The 21,450-nt window shown below is 31.6% G+C and overlaps 3 protein-coding genes and 1 long non-coding RNA gene across 5 annotated transcripts; all 4 read right to left on the bottom strand.

Moving 5' to 3' along the window:
- Positions 1–776: 776 nt before the first annotated feature.
- BNAA03G46470D lies at positions 777–1,641 on the bottom strand. The gene is made up of 2 exons (XM_013882577.3): positions 1,250–1,641; positions 777–1,158 (listed from the first exon to the last, which is right to left on the bottom strand). The coding sequence occupies exons 1-2, from the start codon at positions 1,542–1,544 to the stop codon at positions 980–982; spliced, it is 474 nt and encodes a 157-aa protein (XP_013738031.1). The 5' UTR covers positions 1,545–1,641; the 3' UTR covers positions 777–979.
- Positions 1,642–2,978: 1,337 nt separating this feature from the next.
- On the bottom strand, positions 2,979–6,054 carry LOC111214491 (metal-nicotianamine transporter YSL1-like). The gene is made up of 4 exons (XM_048763166.1): positions 5,612–6,054; positions 5,115–5,382; positions 4,904–5,038; positions 2,979–4,513 (listed from the first exon to the last, which is right to left on the bottom strand). Exons 1-4 carry the CDS (start codon positions 5,991–5,993, stop codon positions 3,283–3,285), a joined length of 2,016 nt encoding a protein of 671 aa, XP_048619123.1. The 5' UTR covers positions 5,994–6,054; the 3' UTR covers positions 2,979–3,282.
- Positions 6,055–9,528: 3,474 nt separating this feature from the next.
- LOC106444609 lies at positions 9,529–13,846 on the bottom strand. 2 transcript variants are annotated; one of them, XR_007326315.1, is made up of 8 exons: positions 12,866–13,846; positions 12,710–12,784; positions 12,548–12,634; positions 12,154–12,229; positions 11,939–12,081; positions 11,720–11,860; positions 11,590–11,656; positions 9,529–11,506 (listed from the first exon to the last, which is right to left on the bottom strand). It is a non-coding gene; the product is annotated as an uncharacterized LOC106444609 (long non-coding RNA). The 2 variants fall into 2 exon arrangements; XR_002663328.2 differs by lacking the exons at positions 9,529–11,506; positions 11,590–11,656; positions 11,720–11,860; positions 11,939–12,081; positions 12,154–12,229 and having other exon boundaries at positions 12,266–12,634; positions 12,866–13,828.
- Positions 13,847–16,424: 2,578 nt separating this feature from the next.
- Positions 16,425–18,316, bottom strand: LOC125590111 (dof zinc finger protein DOF4.6-like). Its single transcript, XM_048763147.1, has 2 exons — positions 18,012–18,316; positions 16,425–17,615 (listed from the first exon to the last, which is right to left on the bottom strand). Exons 1-2 carry the CDS (start codon positions 18,033–18,035, stop codon positions 16,608–16,610), a joined length of 1,032 nt encoding a protein of 343 aa, XP_048619104.1. The 5' UTR covers positions 18,036–18,316; the 3' UTR covers positions 16,425–16,607.
- Positions 18,317–21,450: the final 3,134 nt, after the last annotated feature.

The following is a 21,450-nucleotide window of genomic DNA, read 5'->3' as shown; positions in this document are numbered from 1 at the left end:
GGCCGGAAGAAAAAACCGACCAAAAGACAGAGTGAGACCTTGGAAAGACACTTATAAGTGATTCAGTTTATTTACAAAAAATATTTTCTGTATAGACAAAAAATAATGTGTGAATGATATTTTTCGTTTTTGTTGAACATGAGTTTACAATAGATTAGTGGTGAGGTGTTGGTGTCGGACGTATATCCTTAATAGGGTGCTAACCCCCCCCCCCCCCCCCAAAGATTTATTACGCACTCTTTATGTTTTTATTTTATTTTAAATCAATATATTTCTATTGTCTAAATGGCATATTTGCATTTGCATGTGAATAAGGCGATGATGCATTGGAAGTGGGTCAGATTTACCAATATTAATGAATGTCTTGGACCCATCTCACCATCTATGATTCTGCAACTTCAAGTTTCAAAGCTCTACATGCATATCTATAATTCTATATAGTAAGTTAATGTGATTCAGTATAAAGGTTGATGCAATAATTTGAAGGCTTGCATTCGTTCTATCCGTAAGGCTCTCACCATTGATAACGGACGCTAAGTTCTTCACTTTTCACCAAAATAAAAGAAAAAGCAATCAAAAAATTCTTTACAATAGTTTAGAATTCTGTAAAACGAATCATTAGTACATGTGTTAACAGGATTAAACCTTTAGGACAAGGCATCATTTTCGTTAAATAATCTTCTCTTTGTGTGAATATGTCTTACCGCTATAGTACATATGGTTTGCGTATTACTAACATTGCGTCGACCGTCCACTATGTGAGGCTCTTTCCAAAATAATCCACTCACAGAAATTGATTATTTTCATTATCGATTTCAATTACAGGTTATAAACATTGCATCACAAGACGAATTTTACTTCATTTTATAATTGTCAACATAATTTTTTTAGTAATGGCATAGAAAAGCAACCTGATAATAGTGAAAACAGAAACAAAACAAAAGCAACCGGAAATATAATAATCATAATTTAATTTTTTTTATTTTTTGGGATTCTCCAAGTAAAAGTTGCGTTTCTCTTCCTCGTCCATGAATGCAGTAACATGAAAAGACTTGCCGAGTCCCATAGGAGTCTTGAAGTAGATCTTCTTGCTCTTTGGCTCCTCCATACTCATCTCCACAATCGGAACCCACATAAACATCTGCTTACTCTTCACCCCTAATTTAACAATTAACATACACACACAAATATATACATAGTTATATAAACCTATGAATCCATGTATATATATAATTACTTGGAAGGGTACCTGTCATCTTCTTCATACAACCCTTGTCGACATATGCGGTGACCTCAAGAGCGTAAGAAACTCGAGTGTTGGTGGCTTCAAAGAAATGTTCATAAGGAGTGTCTTGCTTCATCCACACGAAACCCGTGGCTCTAACTCTTCCACATTCCACGAGGTTCTTCAAAGGCATCACACCTTTTGGAAATCCTAGCTCCTCTAGAAGCTCCACCGAGTTCTTGTAACACTCCTCCGCTCCGTACACGATCTCAGCTCCAGCTCTCTCCCCTCCAACCACCACGACTTCCTCGCTCGCCATTTGATTGATCACAAGATGAGAGAATTCAGCAAGAAAAAACTGTATGTCTTCTTCAAATATGAAGAGCAAATTAATATAGGCTTTTGGAAAATGTGACAATTTAAATGAAATAAAAAGAAAAAGGGAAGACATTAGAAGATGTGACAGGTAGTTGAACAGTGGGGTGGTTGTATCGGTATGAGTCATTATTTGTTTGCCTAATTCTCTCTCTTGTTACTTTCGTGTGGTTTCTGTTTGGTTACCTAATTTCCCATATATATTTTTTTTGTAGAAGGCAATAAATATTTGTATTTATTTCTTTAGAAAAGTCAAATATACTAATATATATTTGATATTTTTAATAATCTATACATGAATCTGTAGTATGAAATATAAATCATCCTAATAAGTAAGAAATAAAATACTAATAAATATTTGATAATTTTTTTAATATTTCAATACACTACCTATAGTGAAAAGTATTTATTCTCCTTATAATAAGTAAGCTATGGTTTGGGGAAGGATTTCATAAGAAACTAGGTGCATCCTAATTAAACAAGATCCTATTTGAATGCTATAACTAGATTATGATCCGCGCTTTCAAAGTGTGGATTTTTTTTTCAATTGACAAATATTTAGTAAATGTCATATTTTCATATATTTGTATTTTATTTTATAAAAGACTTAAACCTTTTATTTTTATTTATCGTATTTCATTTTAAATGACTATTTATGTTTAAAAAATTAAACTTTATTTCTTTAATGAATTAAGTTGGTATAACTCTGATAAATTAATTTTATTATGTGATTAATATTTTAATAAAAAAATATATACTTTTAATAAAGATTTATACTTTTCAATGAAAAAAATCAATTTTTTATGAATGCTTAAATTATATTAAGAAAAAAATAATAATTAAGAATAGTTGAAAAAAAATTATTTGAACTTGGACTCAATGGCCTAAAGAAAAAAAATATTAAAATTGGATCTGATTTTTTAATCGGTCCAAATGACCCAAGAGAGATCTGATGTGGGCTGGAACCGAAAAAATGATCCAATATAGATGTGTTATTAATATTACTTGATTGCCCTTAATGAAACATGCAATGTTAGTAAAGAAAATGATATATTAAGGTAAAAAGGACAATAAAATTCTGCTTTAATAGTATAGATAGAAATTTTGAAATAATTAATTGTTCAAAATAAAGGATACTGAAAATCATATTACATGCAAAAATTGTGGTCTCGTAAAGATTAATGAAGTTCTTCTGACTATTGTAATGTCACAAAAAAAATTTGTTGATAAGTCCTCTAGGCTCTAGTTCATTTTTTTTAATAATTAACCAATCAAAGAAACAACTGGAAAGTGTTGCATTACTTGGAAAATTCTAGTTTAACAAATTATCTGTAACACTTTTCTGCAATGAGTGAAGCATGGTATGAAACTTCGAAAGTAGATGGACACGAATGTTAAAATATATGGGCCAACGAGGCAACGACCATAACTGTTTCAGACAACCCAAGTAAGATGCAAAGGTAATAACAGAGAAGGTTCTGTTGACGTAAGAAAAAAAGGCAAAAAAAACAACTTCACATTATTTGATTATATCACGACTCTATGCAAGTAGGTTTTACCCTAGTTCCTGCAAATTCCTACCCAAAAAAAAGAAAGATAGATTCTTGTTCACACGTCTGCTTATTATATTTAGAATAGGATGATCAGATAACCCTTTACTTTGCATAAGTGATCAGTTCCCTTCATGAAGCAAAAAACTTCATACATATCGGAGGTTTTACTCCAGCGAGTGCAAGTACCGCCGCCGGTAAAGTCCAAAGCCCTTCCCCACAAATTAGCCCTGAGGCGACCGCCGGAACCATAACCTCTGCTTTCTTCCTATTCATCTTCTCACAAACAAACACAATCAAAGTCCCTACACACATGTCAATAGCAAAATAAGCTCCGACCAGAAATGGAACCGCCATCGCCGTCGGAAGCGGCATGAACCTCCCAACCTTCGCCGGACTAACATCCCTGACGACGTTGACCAAAACTGCAAACCCGAAAAACCCATAACACATCTGGAGACAGTGAAGAGGCAAAGCAGAGAAGCCTTCCACCCCAAGAATCGCCATGTTCCTGTAAATCAACGCGTAAGGAGCCTTAAACTCTCCTTTAGGGTTTCCAACGTCGAACGCTGTGTAAAACAAGAAGAAACTTAAAGGCGACACGATGCATCCCACGACCGTTCCGATCATTTGGCTAGCGAACATAGCCTTAGGTGACGCCATCGTGTAATGAGCCGTCTTGAAATCTTGCATCAAGATGCAAGAAACCGAAATAACCGATTTGATCAGTCCACATCCGGCTAGTCCGGCCACAACTCCGTCCTCTCTACCCGACACAGCCGCGAGAATGAACAGACCGATTTTACTATAGTTATAAGCCATGTTGATGTCTGTAAGTCCAGCTCCATAGGCGTTACAGAAAGCAAGAAATGGCGCGAAAATGTAAGCTACAATAACGTAGTACCATTTGAGCTGAGGAAATATCAGAGGAACCACCAAGGTTGAGACAGCAGCGAAGGTTAAGTATCCGGCCACTCCGATCCACATCGGTATTTTGTCTCTGAGGAAATTCTCATCTTCTTTGAGAAACTTTGGTTGTTTCTTGTCACTCACGTCATCAAGATCGTTAGGTTGTTTCTTCAGTTTTGCGTTGATACTAATAATGGTGACACAGAGGATCTTAACGAAAGTGTAGAGACCGTCTCCGAGGATTAGAGCTACGGATAAGAAGACTTGGTAACCGTATAAGCTTTTCATGTTCTTTTCATCGATATTATTAGGGAACCAAGAGCCTTTGAGTTTATCAAGAAGAGGCCACATTAAGCCATAAGAGAGGACAGCTCCTAAAAGCAAAGAGAGGTTAACCAGATGTGAACATATCATTCCTGCTCCTACAAATGTCATGCTGAAATCAAAGAAGAACCTGCAAAAAGAAAAAGAAAAAATCAATTTCATGATTAAAGAAAAGAAATTCCATAAATATTTACTAACACACAATTTTATTTCAAAACTAGTACACTAGAAGAAAATCTTCTAAAATAGCATATATTAAAAACTAAAAAGAAATTTTATTTTATTTTATATTTGAGTTTAGATTTAGTGATTGCCGTTTATATTTATTATTAGGAGGTGGGTTAGGGTAATGGTTAAAAGTTTGAATTAATTCAGTCATTTTTTACTTTTGAATTAGTGTTATTTTGAGGACTTTTATGTGCTATTTTTTTCATAATTTGTTTGTGCTATATAAAGGATTTACCCATTTAAACGCATAATTAACGATAAATGTAATTTTGTCTTTATAACCGATGCTTACGTTTGTTTCCAAGCTTTCAAGCCAAAGGTTGGGAACTGAGCGAACCCACAACCTTCTAAGCCAGAGAAAAACCACTGGAAAAAGCCCCACAAGAAGCTAATTGAGAAGTACTTCATGAAACCGCGCACTTGTTTCCTGAAAATCAATTCATTTAAGAGATTAAGAAACTTAAGTAACAAGCACTTCTTGTAAACTAGGTTAACTAACTTACTTGGACTGTGCATCTCCTTGTGTGTGGAAGCCATTGATGAGCACAGCACTAGCTAAACCACTCGGGTATGTTAGCTTAAGGTCAATAATCATAACCTTACGGAGAGGGATCAAGACGAAAAGACCGACGAAACAAACGGCAAATACATAAGCAGTCATCCAACCAAGACCTGGTTCTTTCACACTCTTCGCAGAATTACCCTCCATGTTCGCACCAGATAACTCATATGTCCTATGGTTTAACCCCAGAAGATACGAAGCAAACCCTCCTGAAAATATTCAAGAACAAGCAGAAAAATCAAAATTCCACAAGTTATTTTATATTTATATATACACCCCCAAAAGAAAAGGCAACTGACTTACCAAACTTAAAATTTATTTTCTTGGAACAACTAATATACAGTATATGGAACCGTTTTACATACCCTTCATTAAAATCCTTGCTTGTTTCCCAAGAAAGGAAAATAAACTAATAAAGGAAAAAATAATGTTCTTAACCTCCGACGGCAATGCTGTAACAAGCAACAGCAGATGTCTGAATCATTGTGTTCTCTTGTTTTGTGAATGGCTTTGAGACAAATCCTGATTTCTTGAGAATCTTAGTCCATGTCTTGACGAAGACAAAAGCCAGGAAAGCTGCAGAGCTGTTGAGATGAGGGACAATTCCTGTAGTAAGATTTAGCTTCTGAGCTATTATACTGAACACAACTCCGATCACTATGCTCACTAACACGCCTCTAACCGTTATCTGCTTCGTCCATGGTTCAATCTTCCTCCCAGACATCTCTTCCTCTGTTTCTTGTCCCTCTTCTTGTAGTGAGGGCTGATTATTGTTTTCATTTTCTTCTCTCTTCATGATCTTTCTCTGCTCTATCTCCATGGAAACTGAAGGACGAGCAAAAAAGAAGATATTTGAGCTCTGCAGATCACAATTCTTATACGGTATATATATACGCGTGGTTGTAATGTTTTAATTGTCCTTTAAAACTTAAGGTTTGAAAAATCAAATTCGGGAATTACAATTAAATGTCTCGTACAGAGCATTCATTACGTGTAGAATTTTCACTTTCACTGAATTTGAAAATTTTTAAGTGGAAGATTGATACTCTACGACCGTCTATCTCCACGTCTATCTCCACGATGTGTGGGATATTTGATAGACCCCTGTAGAAAACGTTCCAATAGCAATAACTGGAGTTTATCTCCAAAATACCAAATCAAGATGGACTATTTGAACATGCTACATAGATAAAAAAAATTATTTAGAATTAAAAGATTACCACATCATATAACCATGATACATAGATACTCCATCCGTTTCACAAATATAAAATTTTTAGTGTTTTCACATATATTTTAAAAAACATATTAAATCACTATAATAAATGTATCATGTAATTTTCGATTTTCAAGAACTTTTAGCTAATAATAATTCAATAAAGTCAATTAATTTATCGAAAATCACAATTTTTTCGTAGAAAATACAAAAAATCTATCTTTTGGAAACATTTTTTTCTTCTAAAACATCTAGCTTAATGAAACAGAGGGAGAGTATTTATTTGAGTAGACATCTAACTTAGTTTATTCATCTAAATAGTCACTGATTACGTAGATACGATATTAAGGACAGTTGGTTCATATAGATGCACAATCGATGTTTCTTAACATAGAAAGACTAGTTTGCACTTGGCTTCCAAATTCATAGTTTATTTTGGAGGTTGACATGCATATACTAAATAACTATGTTAGTATTCAACTATCAAAATATTATAGGCAGCATAGCTTTATTTTTCTCTTATCCACTTTTCGTGTTGCTTTTTAAATAGTATAAATGTCACTAAATAAACCTAGGAATTAAAATCTTATAGTGGTTACAAAATTGAAAGAAACCAAAACACTTTAAACTTCTCAGCTACGATGTTGCTTTCTAATCTGTACAAACTTGCGTGCACTGCATTGTGATTATTATACCTATTAGTGATTAGATTTCCGGACTTATAATCAAATATGGAGGAGAAGAAACAAAACATTTTTAGTGGAGATATTGATAGGTGGATGGAGACGAAAGAAAAAGAAAATGTATACCACTCCTTGACACCATTCATTTGTTAGATAATCTCATTCACTCCTAAGTCCTAACATCACAACTTATCATCATAGTCATATAGCCCTACATTGACTCCAAACGACGACCATTGACTTTTCAGACCCCTTGCGAAAATGAGGACAACTTATTTCATTTCTGCATTTGTGTCCAAACAGCTTATATGGACAGCATTTATCAACGAGTACTATATTCTTTACATTCATTGTCATGGTGCCCTAAGTTTTTGTTCGTTGGAAAGTCTACCTATTGTTATCTTCAGTGACTTGTTGAAAAAAGAGGCAGCGAGATAGAGATAGATAGACTATGTTCTTACTTACATGCACATGTCACCCATATTACCGTGATTAAGATATCACACATGCGTCTAGTTTCTAGTAGCTGTAGTAACTCGATTCTTTTGACTCCTAAAAGAGAGTAAGCGCATTCGACTTCAAGGGCTACTCCATAAGCTGCGTCGTGTTCCTCTCGACTCATATTGTTTCTTCGTTTATCTCTGCTTCAATCCTAGAAACAGGTGTACTATATTCTAGCACTTTCTGGAGTGCGGCAAGTGAGCGGAGTCGGAAGCAGAAATCGCCAAGACGAAGCGAATTCTCAGGCCTCCGGAGACGTGATACAGAAGAAACCAAAGTCTAAATAATTTTCCCTCGCTTTTTCTTGCATCCGTTCAAAAAGGCTTGATTTCCATAATAAATGTCCTAGTTAGCGAAAGAGATCGTTTGAGTTTTTCAAAGGGCCGGCCCAATATGGATTTGGGCGTTTATCAAGAGATGTGATATATACAAATCAACAACCCATCATTAAGTTTGATGATTTATGTTCTAACTAATTTTTGATTGATTACTAGTTGACCAAAATAATTTGTCCAGACATACTCAATCAAGAAAAATGTAGCTGAGAAGTTTGAATGATAGAGAGAGAGGATGAAAATGTTGGTTAAGTGAGAACAAGGGTGAGAGAGTGAGTGAAAGTGATGAGAATGGAGTGATATTGAAGGTAAGAATGAGAGGGAAATTTAGTGTGATGGTAAGGATTAGAATCACAATAAGAATAAAAGATTGAATACAAGTGGAATTGACAGAAATATATTTTCAGATCATTTGATCAATAATATGTGAGAGAATTTTTAATATGTGATAAAAACTGGTAAAAACTTTGCAATTGACAAAAAATAGTTAATATAACTGAGAGAGAAATTAGATATTGAAAAAAAAATATAGTTTTTTTATCATTTAAACACTAAGGCGTGACATAGGAAGTAATGTTTTTAGATATTGATTTTGTCGCTCGAAGCTATTAGTTTAAAAAAATTAAATTGTTTTTATGAAATTCTTCGTTTGAGTGATTTTAAAAATTAATGAATGTAATTTGTGTATATTCATAATAAAGACAAAAATTATTATTTTATGGTTTTGTGTTATTTTTTTTAAAGGAGAGAGAGAGAGATAGAGAGAGAGAGAGAGAGAGAGAGAGAGAGAGAGAGAGAGAGAGAGAGAGAGAGAGAGAGAGAGAGAGAGAGAGAGAGAGAGAGAGAGAGAGAGATGGACATGGAGAGAAAGAAGTATTTAGAGATAGAGAGAAAGAGACTGAAAGAGTGACTAAGATAATTATACACATATATATATATATAGAGAGAGAGAGATGTGAAATAGAGAGAAAATAAAGATTATGATATATAGTGAGGTTGAGAGAGAGAGAGATCGGGAGAGCTATAAAAGGAGATGAAACAAGTGAAACATAGAGAGAGATTAGTGTTTAGGGTATATCCAACGGTTTTGGATTTAGTGTTTAGGATTCACCCAATGGTTTAAGGTTTACCAAAAGATTTAGAAAATATGTTTTAGTATTTTGCTGACGGCGTTAATGTTAAAAATCTTTTTTTCTTTGACAACGACTACTATTTTTATCTATTTTTGAAACATAATATAAATTTTTATTATTTTATTTTTTAAGAATAAAAAAATGTATATGAACCAGCAAACTATTATTAGTTGGTTAACTCAAGAAAAATTCATGATAAAATATTAAATTAGTAAATATTCCCATATAAGTCAAAATAGCGGTAGTAATAAGATAATCAATGAATTAAAAAGATTTACCTTTTAATCTGTTTCAAAAAATAAAAGGTTAACGATGAGAGAGAAAATGATTATATATATTGAAAAAAGTAAGGAATCACATTATGAACTAATGTTTTTCAGGTATTTATTTTATCGTTAAAGCCATAAATTAAAAATACTTAAAATATTTTGTATGAAATTCTTTTGTGTGAGTGATTTTAAAAATTAATGAATATAGTTTGTGTAAACTTCACAATAACAAAAACAAAATATTCTTTAATGATTGTGTTATTTTTTTAAGAGAGAGACAAAAAGAGATTGATAGAGAGAGATATGGAGAGAAATATGTATTTTTCGACAGAGAAAGAGGGGATCGAAAGAGAGACTGACATATATATATATATATGTGTGTGTGTGTGTGTGTGTGTTAAATAGAGGGAGTTAAAGATTATGATAGAGAGAGAGACGGATGCTGAGAGAATATTAAAATAGATGAAACAAGTGAAATAGAAAGAAACTAAAGAAAGGAAAATCAGATATTGAAAAATAAATTTAGTTTTTTTTTTATATTTTAAACTCTAAGTCATCACATATGAAGTAATGCTTTTAGGATATTTATTTTATCGACCAAATCCATAAGTTTATAACGTTTAAAATTTGTTTATGAATTTTTTTTTGTTTGGGTGATTTTAAAAATTAATGAATGTAGTTTATGTATGTTCACAATAAAAAAGAAATATTATTTTAACGTTTTTGTGTTATTTTTATAGGGAAGAGAGAGAAAAAAATGGATATAGAGAGAAAGATGTATTTAGAGATAGAGAGAAAGCTAGACTGAACGAGAGACTGATATATATATATAGGTGAAATAGAAAGAAATTAAAGAAAATATTAAAATATTTTCATGATAAAATATTAAATTAGTAAATATTCCCATATAAGTCAAAATAGTGGTAGTAATAAGATAATCAATGAATTAAAACGATTTACCTTTTAATCTGTTTCAAAAAAATAAAATGTTAACGATGAGAGAGAAAAGGATTATATATTGAAAAAAAGTAAGGAATCACATTATGAACTAATGTTTTTCAGGTATTTATTTTATCGTTAAAGCCATAAATTTAAAATACTTAAAATATTTTGTATGAAATTCTTTTGTGTGAGTGATTTTAAAAATTAATGAATATAGTTTGTGTAAACTTCACAATAACAAAGACAAAATATTCTTTAATGATTGTGTTATTTTTTTAAGAGAGAGACAAAAAGAGATTGATAGAGAGAGATATGGAGAGAAATATGTATTTTTGATAGAGAAAGAGGGGATAAAATTTATAACAAAAAGAAATGTTTTTTGGAGGATTATATTAGTGATAAACTTTAAAAAATAAAAGTTTACCGTTTATATTCTATTCTGAAATGTAGTAGAATATAAACGGTAAACTTTTATTTTTTAAAGTTTATCACTAATATAGTCCTCCAAAAAACATTTCTTTTTGTTATAAATTTTACATATTATATTTAGAAAATATGTGTACATATAACAATGCTCTTACAAATACGTGAAATGGAAAAGTGGAGGAAGTGAATTCCTAAAGTGAATTCCTAAACGACATAATCCATGGCTGCAACTAGAATGCATTTTTTAGAATTAAAACTTCCTGAATGTTTAATTCAAGTGCATTCCAAAAAAAATCACCAGTTACAATAAAAAAATGGAACGTGTATTCAATTTCATTTCATAACATTCCATACCATTCCAGAAAAAAATTAACTATCATTTGAAAAATCATTCCAAATTGAAAACGTTTTGGAATAAGTGGAATGCTGATTCCATTCCATTCCATTAAATTTCAGAAATAATAATTCATATCATTTCATATATTTCTTTTAGTTGTTACCAGTTACACCCCATGTATCTCGTGTTTGGTCGTCTCGTACGGGTCGATTCTCTTCTCTTAGGTTCAGCTACTGCAACTCCATCATCATTTGTAGGAGTAGTGGTAGCAGTAACATCAGCATTCAATGTGGAAGACTCAATATTGTTAATCCAAATACTAGCAGCTCCGCTTTCGTTAACAGTAAAAACAACACTGAAAAAAGTGAAATTGACAATTTGTAATAACCCAGAATTTATAAACTATAAAACTTAATTACATTTATTTATGCCTTCCATCAGAACTAGTTGCAGTCTCTATGATAGGGTTATTTGAATCTTGATATAGTGAACTATTAACAAAAGAGCAAATTATGTTAAAGTTTTTCAAAAAAAAAAAGGCTATTAAGCAGAAAAAGTCAGGTTTCTTACTCACATGGCAACTAGTTCAACTGAATGAAAACGATCCACATCAAAGACGTAAATAGCTCCCTTTCGGTTTCCTAGTGTAATAGTAGATGATTAAAAATTATTAAAATACAAAATATTGTAAATGTTTTTCTTACCTACTGCAAATCTTCCATGCATACCAGTAATTTCGAACTTTGAATTTCCACCATCTTTAATACGGAAATGTCATATGGGTTTGACCTTATCCTCAAAAGAAGAATGATAAACTTTCACACAATCAATCCAGCCTCACCAATCTACATAAAAATTTAGATTGGACATTTATAATTATGGTATAAAATTCAACATATATCTCACCAAACTTAACAACTAACCTGTGACAACACTTGCGTTTGCAAACAGCTGACACAGTCAATGCTAGAAACTGATATCCTTTCAAGACTTATGGGCTCGCCAACCTGTTTTCCTTTTTGGGTCTTGTAATTTTTCTTAGTCCACTTTTTAGCTTCATGGTACCCTAACAAATATTAAACCAAGTTAACACATGTCAAACCAGCTATTTAAAAAAAGTTCAATATTGTTTATCTACCGTTTAGATACATCACTCTGACACATTTGTCTTCACCAGAATAGAAGAGGTAAAATTTGTTCGAACGACAAAAAAACTGAAAAAAGATTGAAAGAAATCAGTTACTACCAAGAGTAAAACTGAAAAAAGTACTAGATGATATATTTACTACTGAAAGAAGTGGAACTGAGTTCTCAGACTTCTAGTAGCATTTGATAAGACTACACTGAACCGTTTTGTCCTCGCTTGCACTTACTACAAGTGCATCATCGTATGGACTACACTGTATGTCATTGATACTATCGTCATGACCACACAAAGTTTGTAAATCAAATATTAAACATGAGAAACACTATTTTGTTTCCTCAAATTAAAAATTTTCCATATCTACGGTAAGGTCTTCACAATTGATGACCTGGATTATACACATTAATCTTCCAACAAGTATGTAGTGCGTATCGTCTTTCACTGCCCAGTTGACAGCCAAAAACGATTCAACGACCTGATGCAAATACAATATGCGGAAAAATCAGACTTAGAATATAAATGAATTGACAGCATAAAATAAATTACATACCTTATCATCTATATAAGATTTCTCATTTAGAACATGATTATTTTAAGCATCATTAGGCAACTCACAAATTGTAACCTATAAATACAAAACAGATAAAACCAAATAAAAAAACTGCATAGTGATATTAAAGAATAAAAAATAAAGAAAATATCTCACCCTGTTTCCACCGGCTACAGCAAATCGGTAAAATGAACTGAACAGGTGATTTGATGCAACAGCTTTAATTTTGTGGGGTGATCGAGTGTTTTCCAAACTTTATATTGATCGTCATCCTTTGGATTCATCTCTTTCTCTGTAACTTGAGCAGTCGCCATTATCCTGTGAAAAACAAACATTTAGACTTTGTTTCAAGAAAATCACAAAAAAAAAGAGTCTGTAAATCAATAACCAAACATCTTTCTGCAATTACATGAAATTCAAGCACAAAAATAACTGAAGATACACTTCTTCAAGTCTGAACAAGACAATAATAATACGTTCTTGTAATAGCCAAATAAAACCGTGAGAACAGAAACACAAAACATAAACTTTCATATGAGAACAGAACCCACGCAAATCGTGAACGAATGAGATGGTGGAAGAAGTTGGTTAAACCCCACACAAACCGTGAAGATGAACCCTACACCAAATACATCTGGTTGTCTCTTTTTTTGACGGCTAAACCTTACGATCTAAGTTAACACTTAACATCCAAACAGAAATGTAGAACTACTACTCAAGCCAATGAGATAATGCATTAGCATTCTGGTGAAAATTTTAGATCAGATCAGCTAAGCGATTAAGTTCTCAAAGCTCAATTTGACATAAGAACTCGAGATATATTGGAAAATCAATTTTACATAAACAGATACAGAAAGATAGACCATAGAATCAAAGCGTGAACTCAGCAACAAACTAACAGCAGAACTCCGATTGTCCTAGGAACGAATCTTAATTCTCAGACAAAAGAGACAACAGATAATTATGTTTAACAAAATAGTGCAACTCTATTTCTTACTATATATTTGGAGTAACTCTATTTCTTACTATATAATAGAGTGAAACTTTTTTATTTATACTTTAGTTCTTTTATTCTTCAATCTTTTTATTTTGTAACTATTTATTTAATCTAATTATGCAAACAACACATAATGTTTAACAAAATATATATATATATATATAGAAACATTTAAAATGTATTATTATTAGCCAAAGAAAACAAGCGCTAAAATTAAACATATTTTTTAATATTAGCAAAAAACAAATACTAAAATTAAAAAAAAGTAACTCAAAATAAAATTAAAACCATAGATGATAATGACTTAATGTTTTGGTAAATTGCTTCCAGATCGAACAAGATTGTTAAAATATTGTCCAAATGAGGTAAATGAAGGAGTAGCTTCTTGTTCATGTTGTTGACCACGTCTTTTTTTGTTTTTAAAATTCATGTTCGTTCCTCTGAAAATATTCACGAACATCTAGATCTTGCGATGAATTCAAGTCACAAACTAAATATTTTTGATGCATGTATGTAACTAAAATATATAAAAATGTATTGGTGACCAATGCATATATACTACATGTATAATTCTATACAGCATGATATGAGGATGAATGTGATTTTAGCGCACCAACTAAAGTAGGAAGAGAAGTTCCACCTACACAGATTCAAACACGAAAGAATGATAATATTCGATTTGAAGAATTTTTTTTGGTCGATTTAGAAAAGATTCAAAGATAAAAAAATTTATTTCATACTCTGAAATTTGTTATGATCATTTGTAGGAAAGATATACTAATGGAGATGTTTACGTTAAAATGTATTATGTTATTAGTACAAAGTAATGTAAATTTTAATATAATAAATATTTGATATAAATATATAATTTATGAAAATTTTGTAAAAAATAAAATATAAAGAGTCAATTTGTAAATTTTGTAAGTAAAAGATATTAGTTATAAAATAGAAAAGAATATATTTTAGAATATTTTTTTTTAGAGTCAAATATAGAGTAAATCATTGGAAAGAAACTCTACTCTATTTTAGAGTAATAACTAATCTAAAATAAAGTAAACCATTGGATACGGTTTTAGTACCTTAAAACACCACCTAAGTTCTTTGACTTTGATGTCTATGTTGATCAACGCCACCATAATTACATTTAATCCTTTAAAACTTTAATCTAATACAATTTTATCAACACATTGTAAAATAGTTTTATGTGCTTTCAGTGTAAGCAATTATAACGATTAAACAAATTAATAAAAAAAACAAAGAACAGCAAGGTCAAGATCTAGATTGATGAAGTTGAAACCATGGTGGGATGTATAATTTCAAACACACAGATTTCAAGGAGAATGTTTTGGTGGATCCCACCTTCTTTAATCCTTAGGCTTGTGACTTGTCTTTCACAATATTCTTCTTCCCTCTCTTCATTTTCAATTTGTTTTCTTTTCTATTTAAAAATGCCTCCTGTCTAAGTAGTTGTCTAACGCATTGAAAACCAAACATACTTAATTTTAGTTTCAAATTGTTTTCCTAACCAAGGAAATTCAGAACAAGTCCATGACATCAACATTTTCCAAACACACACATGACATAGGTGGCGATTGGTTTTCCCGCTACCACCCGCAAACGCAGCTTTTGCGGTCGGTAGCGGTTGTCGGCGGTTTGCAACAATCACTCAAATCGCCTTAAACCGCTTCAAACCGCTCCGAATCTCATAAATTCAAAAGCTGGCTCCAGCTAGCGTTTGCGGTTGCGGGCGGTTGCGGGAGGGTAAAATTTTTTTCTTTTTTTTTTAAAACAATATATATACAAAGAAAAAATATTTAATAAAAAATTTAAAATTGAAATTATGAAAATATTAAAATATATCTATTTTATTTTAATTAATATTATAAAATTTTATAATAAAAACAATTTCAATAAATTTTCAAAAATTAAAATTATAACTTTCTAAATATAAATTTTATATTTATTATAATTTTATGATTTTTGATATTTTTATAATTATATTAAATGTAAATATTGTTAATTTATTATTTGACTGTTACCGCATTTGGTAGTTAACCAGTCATAAGTCACCCGCAAACGCACCAATTTTTAACCGCAGTACCAGTCGTACAAATCTCTTAAAACCGCTAGAAACCGCAACCGCCCGCATCCACAAACTCCCGCAACCGCAACCGCAACCGCTGCGTTTGAACCAGTCAGGCCCATAGTCATAATCAAAACGCATCAGGTTAATTAGGTAGCTTACCTAGTTACTGTAAACAAAACCAATCAATTGTTTTGTGGTCAGGAACGAATCACTAGCTAAATTTAGATGGAAACTAAATGGAATATGGTTTATACTAATTAATTGGGATGGTAGGGCTTAACAAGTCTTTGGCAGTAAATAATAGTTTAAGTGTGTTTAGTGTGGATCATGTGAAAGTCATCAGAGCTTACCTGTCGCTTTTAAATTAATTGCTTTTAGTTTAATCTAATTTAATCTATATATGTATACCGGTACTGTTACTTAATATCATCCATGCGTTTCGTGACCAAAACAAACAAAACATACTACGCTGCTGCAGATAATTAGTTACACAATGCACACTTTATAAACACAAAAACATTTTGCATTGTGTATAACGTCTAAATTTATTAGTAGACAAAGTAGAATCAACAAGAGAAGGAACATCAGAATACCAACCTATTATTTATAACTTGTGTTAGCGAGCCATAACGAAACTAAAAACAACTTAAAGTCATTCAATATTGCACTTCCAATAATATCCTTAAATCAAAATTAACCCAAAATTAACAAAAATGAAGAAAAAACCACCAATACGAATGTTCAAAGTGAAATTAAGATAATATTAATTAATTAAATAAATAGCATTAATAGCTTCATCATCAAACTAAGAAAAATTAGCACCATGATCCACCACTCAACATCCCAGTCCAATACCCACCAGAAGTAGCAGCTGCATCGCCACCACTTGCTTGTTTCTGATGATCATTAATGTCGACATTACTTGTTGCTGATGAAGAAGAAACTGGCAATTTCAAATCCTCAAAAGGAAACAAGGGCCTTCCATTCACATCATCACCACCCTCTCCTCCTTGAAATCCTCCGGGGAAATCATTATTACGATGATGATCCAATGAAAACCCTAGCAGTGTGGTGTTTGAGTTACAAGGCTTGTAATGATCTTGCATCGAAAACCCTCCTGATGTTGGATCTTGATTATGAACTGGAAAACCCATGAATGAAGAATTCCCATTATTACTATTGTTGTTTCTTATGAAATCCAGAGGGGAAGTTGCCATAGCTGACGTGGCAGAACATGAAGAACTAAGCAATAGATTGTTGGTGCTCTTGTTGTTGTTCCCTATGTTGTGGATAAGGTCAGTAAAGTTGGTCCTGATCAACCCATGTGGTGGTGGAAAACCTAAATTGAGATCTTGTTGAGTCGTCTCAAGAAATTTAGGGTTTTGACCGGTCAACCCTTGTTGAGACATGCTCATGAGGTGGTGGTGATGTTGATCAGAGCGATGCTTCTTTGTAGCTGGTTGTGTAGAAACCGAGTGATTGTTACCAATATCAGATGAAGAAATCGAAGAAGAGTGAGATCTCTTGTTCTTTCTTGAACCACCACCAACAGGGATATTCCGAAGCGAACCGCCTTCAGTCCAATACCGTCTACAACCTTTGCAGAAGAATCTTGGCTGCGTCAAGCTATAATTGTTATAGTAACAAAACTTTGTATTGGTTGAGTTACATCTTGGACAGTTTATAGCTTGGTCCTTTTCTGGCCTTGCCTTTCTTTCCACTCCACCTGCCGCCCCATCGGGTGTTGGCTCCTGCGGCTGGGACGGTTGCGGCTTTGGGCACGTGTTTGTTACTATTTCTTCCAAGGGCTTCACTACAATCTCCTGATCATCAAAATCACAAAAATCAACTCTTCCAACCACTAGCACAGAAGCATATTATATATGTAAAAGCATAATTAACATATGGGTTTCATTATGAACGAATAAATAGTTTTTCATCAAGATATAAATGATTGGGAAATTTGAGAAAGGCTTTAACCAAAAACATGAAAAGAAAAAAGCAAACTGACAAAGGGTAAAGTGAAAAAAAACGAATATTTAATATGTAGAAAAGAAAAGAGAAACATAAAAAGAAGATCCAAAACCTTTAAACTCTAAGTTAATGTCAGGTACTGAGCCTAATATGAATCAAATGATCCAATCTATATCAACACATACATACTAGAGTTATAAGGGTATGGTTATATACATATATAATATGTATATGTTTGTGTATACCTGTGGCCACTGAGCCGTATCCATTGATGAACTTCCTCAGATGAGCAGAAACAAACCTGGTATTTTCTTTTCTTAGTTTAATTCTAGCAAGATTTGAAAGAAGAAAAAAGGTTGTTTTTCGTTGGATGAAGAGAAAGGAAATTTTGATGGCTGAGAAATCTTTTTTGAATGAGGAACTTCTTTGTGTGCTTGTCGGATCACATCTGCTTTATGGTAGAGGAGAGAGAGAGATATAGAGAGAAATTGTACAATATAAGATTAGTAAAACATTCTGAGTGGGAATCTTTGTCCTACTGAAAATTATCAAATGAGCTAATACGCCATATATAATACATGCAGTATGTATGAGCTTATGTATACTAGAGATTTTTTCCGCGCTTCGCGCGGATTATGTCTTATAAATTTATTTTATTTATAATATTATTTGTTAATTTTTTTCTTTTATATTAACTTCTTGTTTTTCCAATGTTAGTTTTTCTTAATTTAAATTTATATGTTAATAATTTTTCATTTTTTTGTTGTAGATGGAGAATTATATTTTTTATTGATGGTTTTTTGTATGTGATAGTGACATAAACTTTTTGAAATTTTAAAATAATATTATATATAGTACGATTAACACATTAAAGAAGAGAAACATATTCAGACACATTTTACACAGGTTTTATATGCATAATTTTAAACATTATATATGTATATATTATAAGTTTGAAACATGTAAATGCTTTCTAAAGCTAAATACTTGTTCTGAGTTTACATAACTTATCGAAAGTTTTATCTCTTTTTAAATTCAAATCACAGAAAAAATATAAAAAAGTCAGTATAGATAGGTTTTTTGGGCTTTTAAATCAACACTGAAAAATGACATGAATCAGATAACAACAGTTTTGTAAACAACTGGATAAAATTTGACCGAGCCAAAGATTTTCACACAATATGTTCTTTCTTCTTCAAATTGCGAAGAGCCTATAGGCACAAGAAAAAAATCATAATTTTTGTTTTCACTTATATAACATTTTTTCTCCTTTACACACGGAGTTTATTACACTGCTATAAGCAATGTAGAACTCTATTCATATAAGATTCACATCTATGCATTTTGACAAAGAAGAATTTCAGCCATCTTTAGTTTCGGAATGTACCAACTTCAGTCATATACACTATATTTTCTCTATGATTCAAAACTTATAATTTTAATATATGTGCAGATTTCCATGTGAAAAGGCACGCACGCCATCTATCATTCAACCTATTACTTTTTCCAAAGTAAACACTATAATCCTCGTTTGGTTAGCTCCACAAACTAATCTCTTTGGATCAGTTTATCAAAAAATATGGATACTAATGTCAGAAAAGAATATAAACACTATCAACAATACATATTGGCACAAGAATATTTGGTTCAAGGAACATATTCCACGTAATGCGTTTATATCATGGCTGGCTTTGCGGAGAAGACTGCCAACCAAGGATCGCTTGAGGCGTTGGGGATTAAATGTCTCAGGAACGTGCGCCCTTTGTAATCTGGAAATAGAGACTCACCATCATCTCTTCTTTGAGTGCTCTTTCTCTCGCTTGATATGGGAGCCTTTTGCTGCTGAAGTTTGGATTTCTCCTCCGGCTGATCTACACTCTGTTGCAGCCTAGATCAATCAACCTCGCGTCAACGTAGATGCACATGCTACTCCAGTCATCAAGCTCTACTTTCAGTCATGTCTCCTCACCTTCATCAGTCATCCTTGCCTCTTTCGACCGTATGATGCGTGACCGTCTCCTCTCTTACCCGGTAAGTTCTTCTTTCTCATCTTCTCTACTTCTTTTTATATTTCTTGTATAAGACTTCCTTAAGGCTTTTTTTACCTTGAGTTGTTGTTGGTTGTTTTTGTTTCCTTGCTGTAATAAGTTGTTTAAAAACAACAGTGTAACCTTTTAGAAAATAATAATCTTAACATCTTACCAAAAAAAAAACAACAAATATTGACTTATTTATGTGAATATATATTTTATTTTAAATCATTATAGTGGACGAATAAAACACCATAATTTGTACAACAAATTTTCTTAGATTCACCTCATCATACTCACCATTTTACCATTTTAATTACATAATTTTACATGAGCTTCTTCATCCTTCCCGGTTATTTTCTCTTTATTTATAACTACAATATAATGTTATAAATTATATATATTATAAATTAATAATTTATTTACCCTTAAAGTCTAACTATTAAAATATAACATAATTCAATATAGATATATGATTCTATTAATAAATTAGCAGTTACAAATTTGAAATTTCTAGAAATATCAAAAGTTGTATGTTAGTTAATTATTTTCTAAATGATATTTATTTTTAATTCTTTTTAGATGAGAATATTTTGGCTGAGGTGGATAGTCTCAAAAGCCTTGAATTTAGTCCCTTTTATATAGTAGGATATATATATTATTTTTTGTATATCAAAAACTTATATATAGAGAACTTTTACAATACAACTTAATGAAATGATTATGTGACAAAAAAAAAATTTGGAAGAATTCAAAACTAGGTGGAAGTCCATACGGTTAAATATTTTTTAATTGATCAAGAGATATCTCAGATTTATAAAAAGAGTTCATATTAATTTTAAAAGAAGGTACAAATTACGGATATATCTTTTTGGTATGCAAATGAACTGAAAACATGGTTTTATGTCCATATAGATGTTTAGCTAATGTGACTTAATTAGTTCCGTGTGATAAAATTTGAACTTGTGAGCGTATAAATCCATATCTTGTTGTATCGGTCCAAAACTTGACCACAAATTCATGGACATACGATTAAATGTTTAACCTATATGTTTTTCCTTTTATTTATTACAATTAATTTAATAATTATAATAAGTTAGACCTATGTACTATATATTTGCACTATTTGGATAATATTTGAAAATATATGGACAGATAGATGATATGGTGCATTTTAATGCATTACGAAGAAATGATTGAAGATGCCTTTAACTGAATAAATCAGTACTTATCGACATTTTGTAACAAATTCATAGTAACTCATCGCAATTCCGTCACTAGACGCGATAACTTATACAATTCATCGTTAAAGTTAGACATTTCTAATATTCAATATTTTATTTATGTTAATAAAAAAAACTAATCATCAACGTTTTATAAATTATTTGAAGTATATATACTCAAAAAGTTCTATATTTAACTGTTGAACATTAACAGGGCCGGCTCAACAATATTCAGAGTCATAAGACAACAAAAATTGTTCCCTCTCAATTTAAATGCAGATATTTAGATGTAGATATTTTTTAAAATATTTTTAAAATTTAATCAGTAATATTTTGTAATGAAACTAAAATCATATACATATCAAATAATTTTGGACTCTTTTCAATTTTATTGATTATATTTAAAAAAATTTATATATAAAAATATAGAT

This window comes from Brassica napus, chromosome A3 (genome assembly GCF_020379485.1).
Source record: "Brassica napus cultivar Da-Ae chromosome A3, Da-Ae, whole genome shotgun sequence".
In the NCBI taxonomy this organism is placed as follows: Eukaryota; Viridiplantae; Streptophyta; class Magnoliopsida; order Brassicales; family Brassicaceae; genus Brassica; species Brassica napus.
This window is presented reverse-complemented; position numbering and strand designations above follow the sequence as displayed.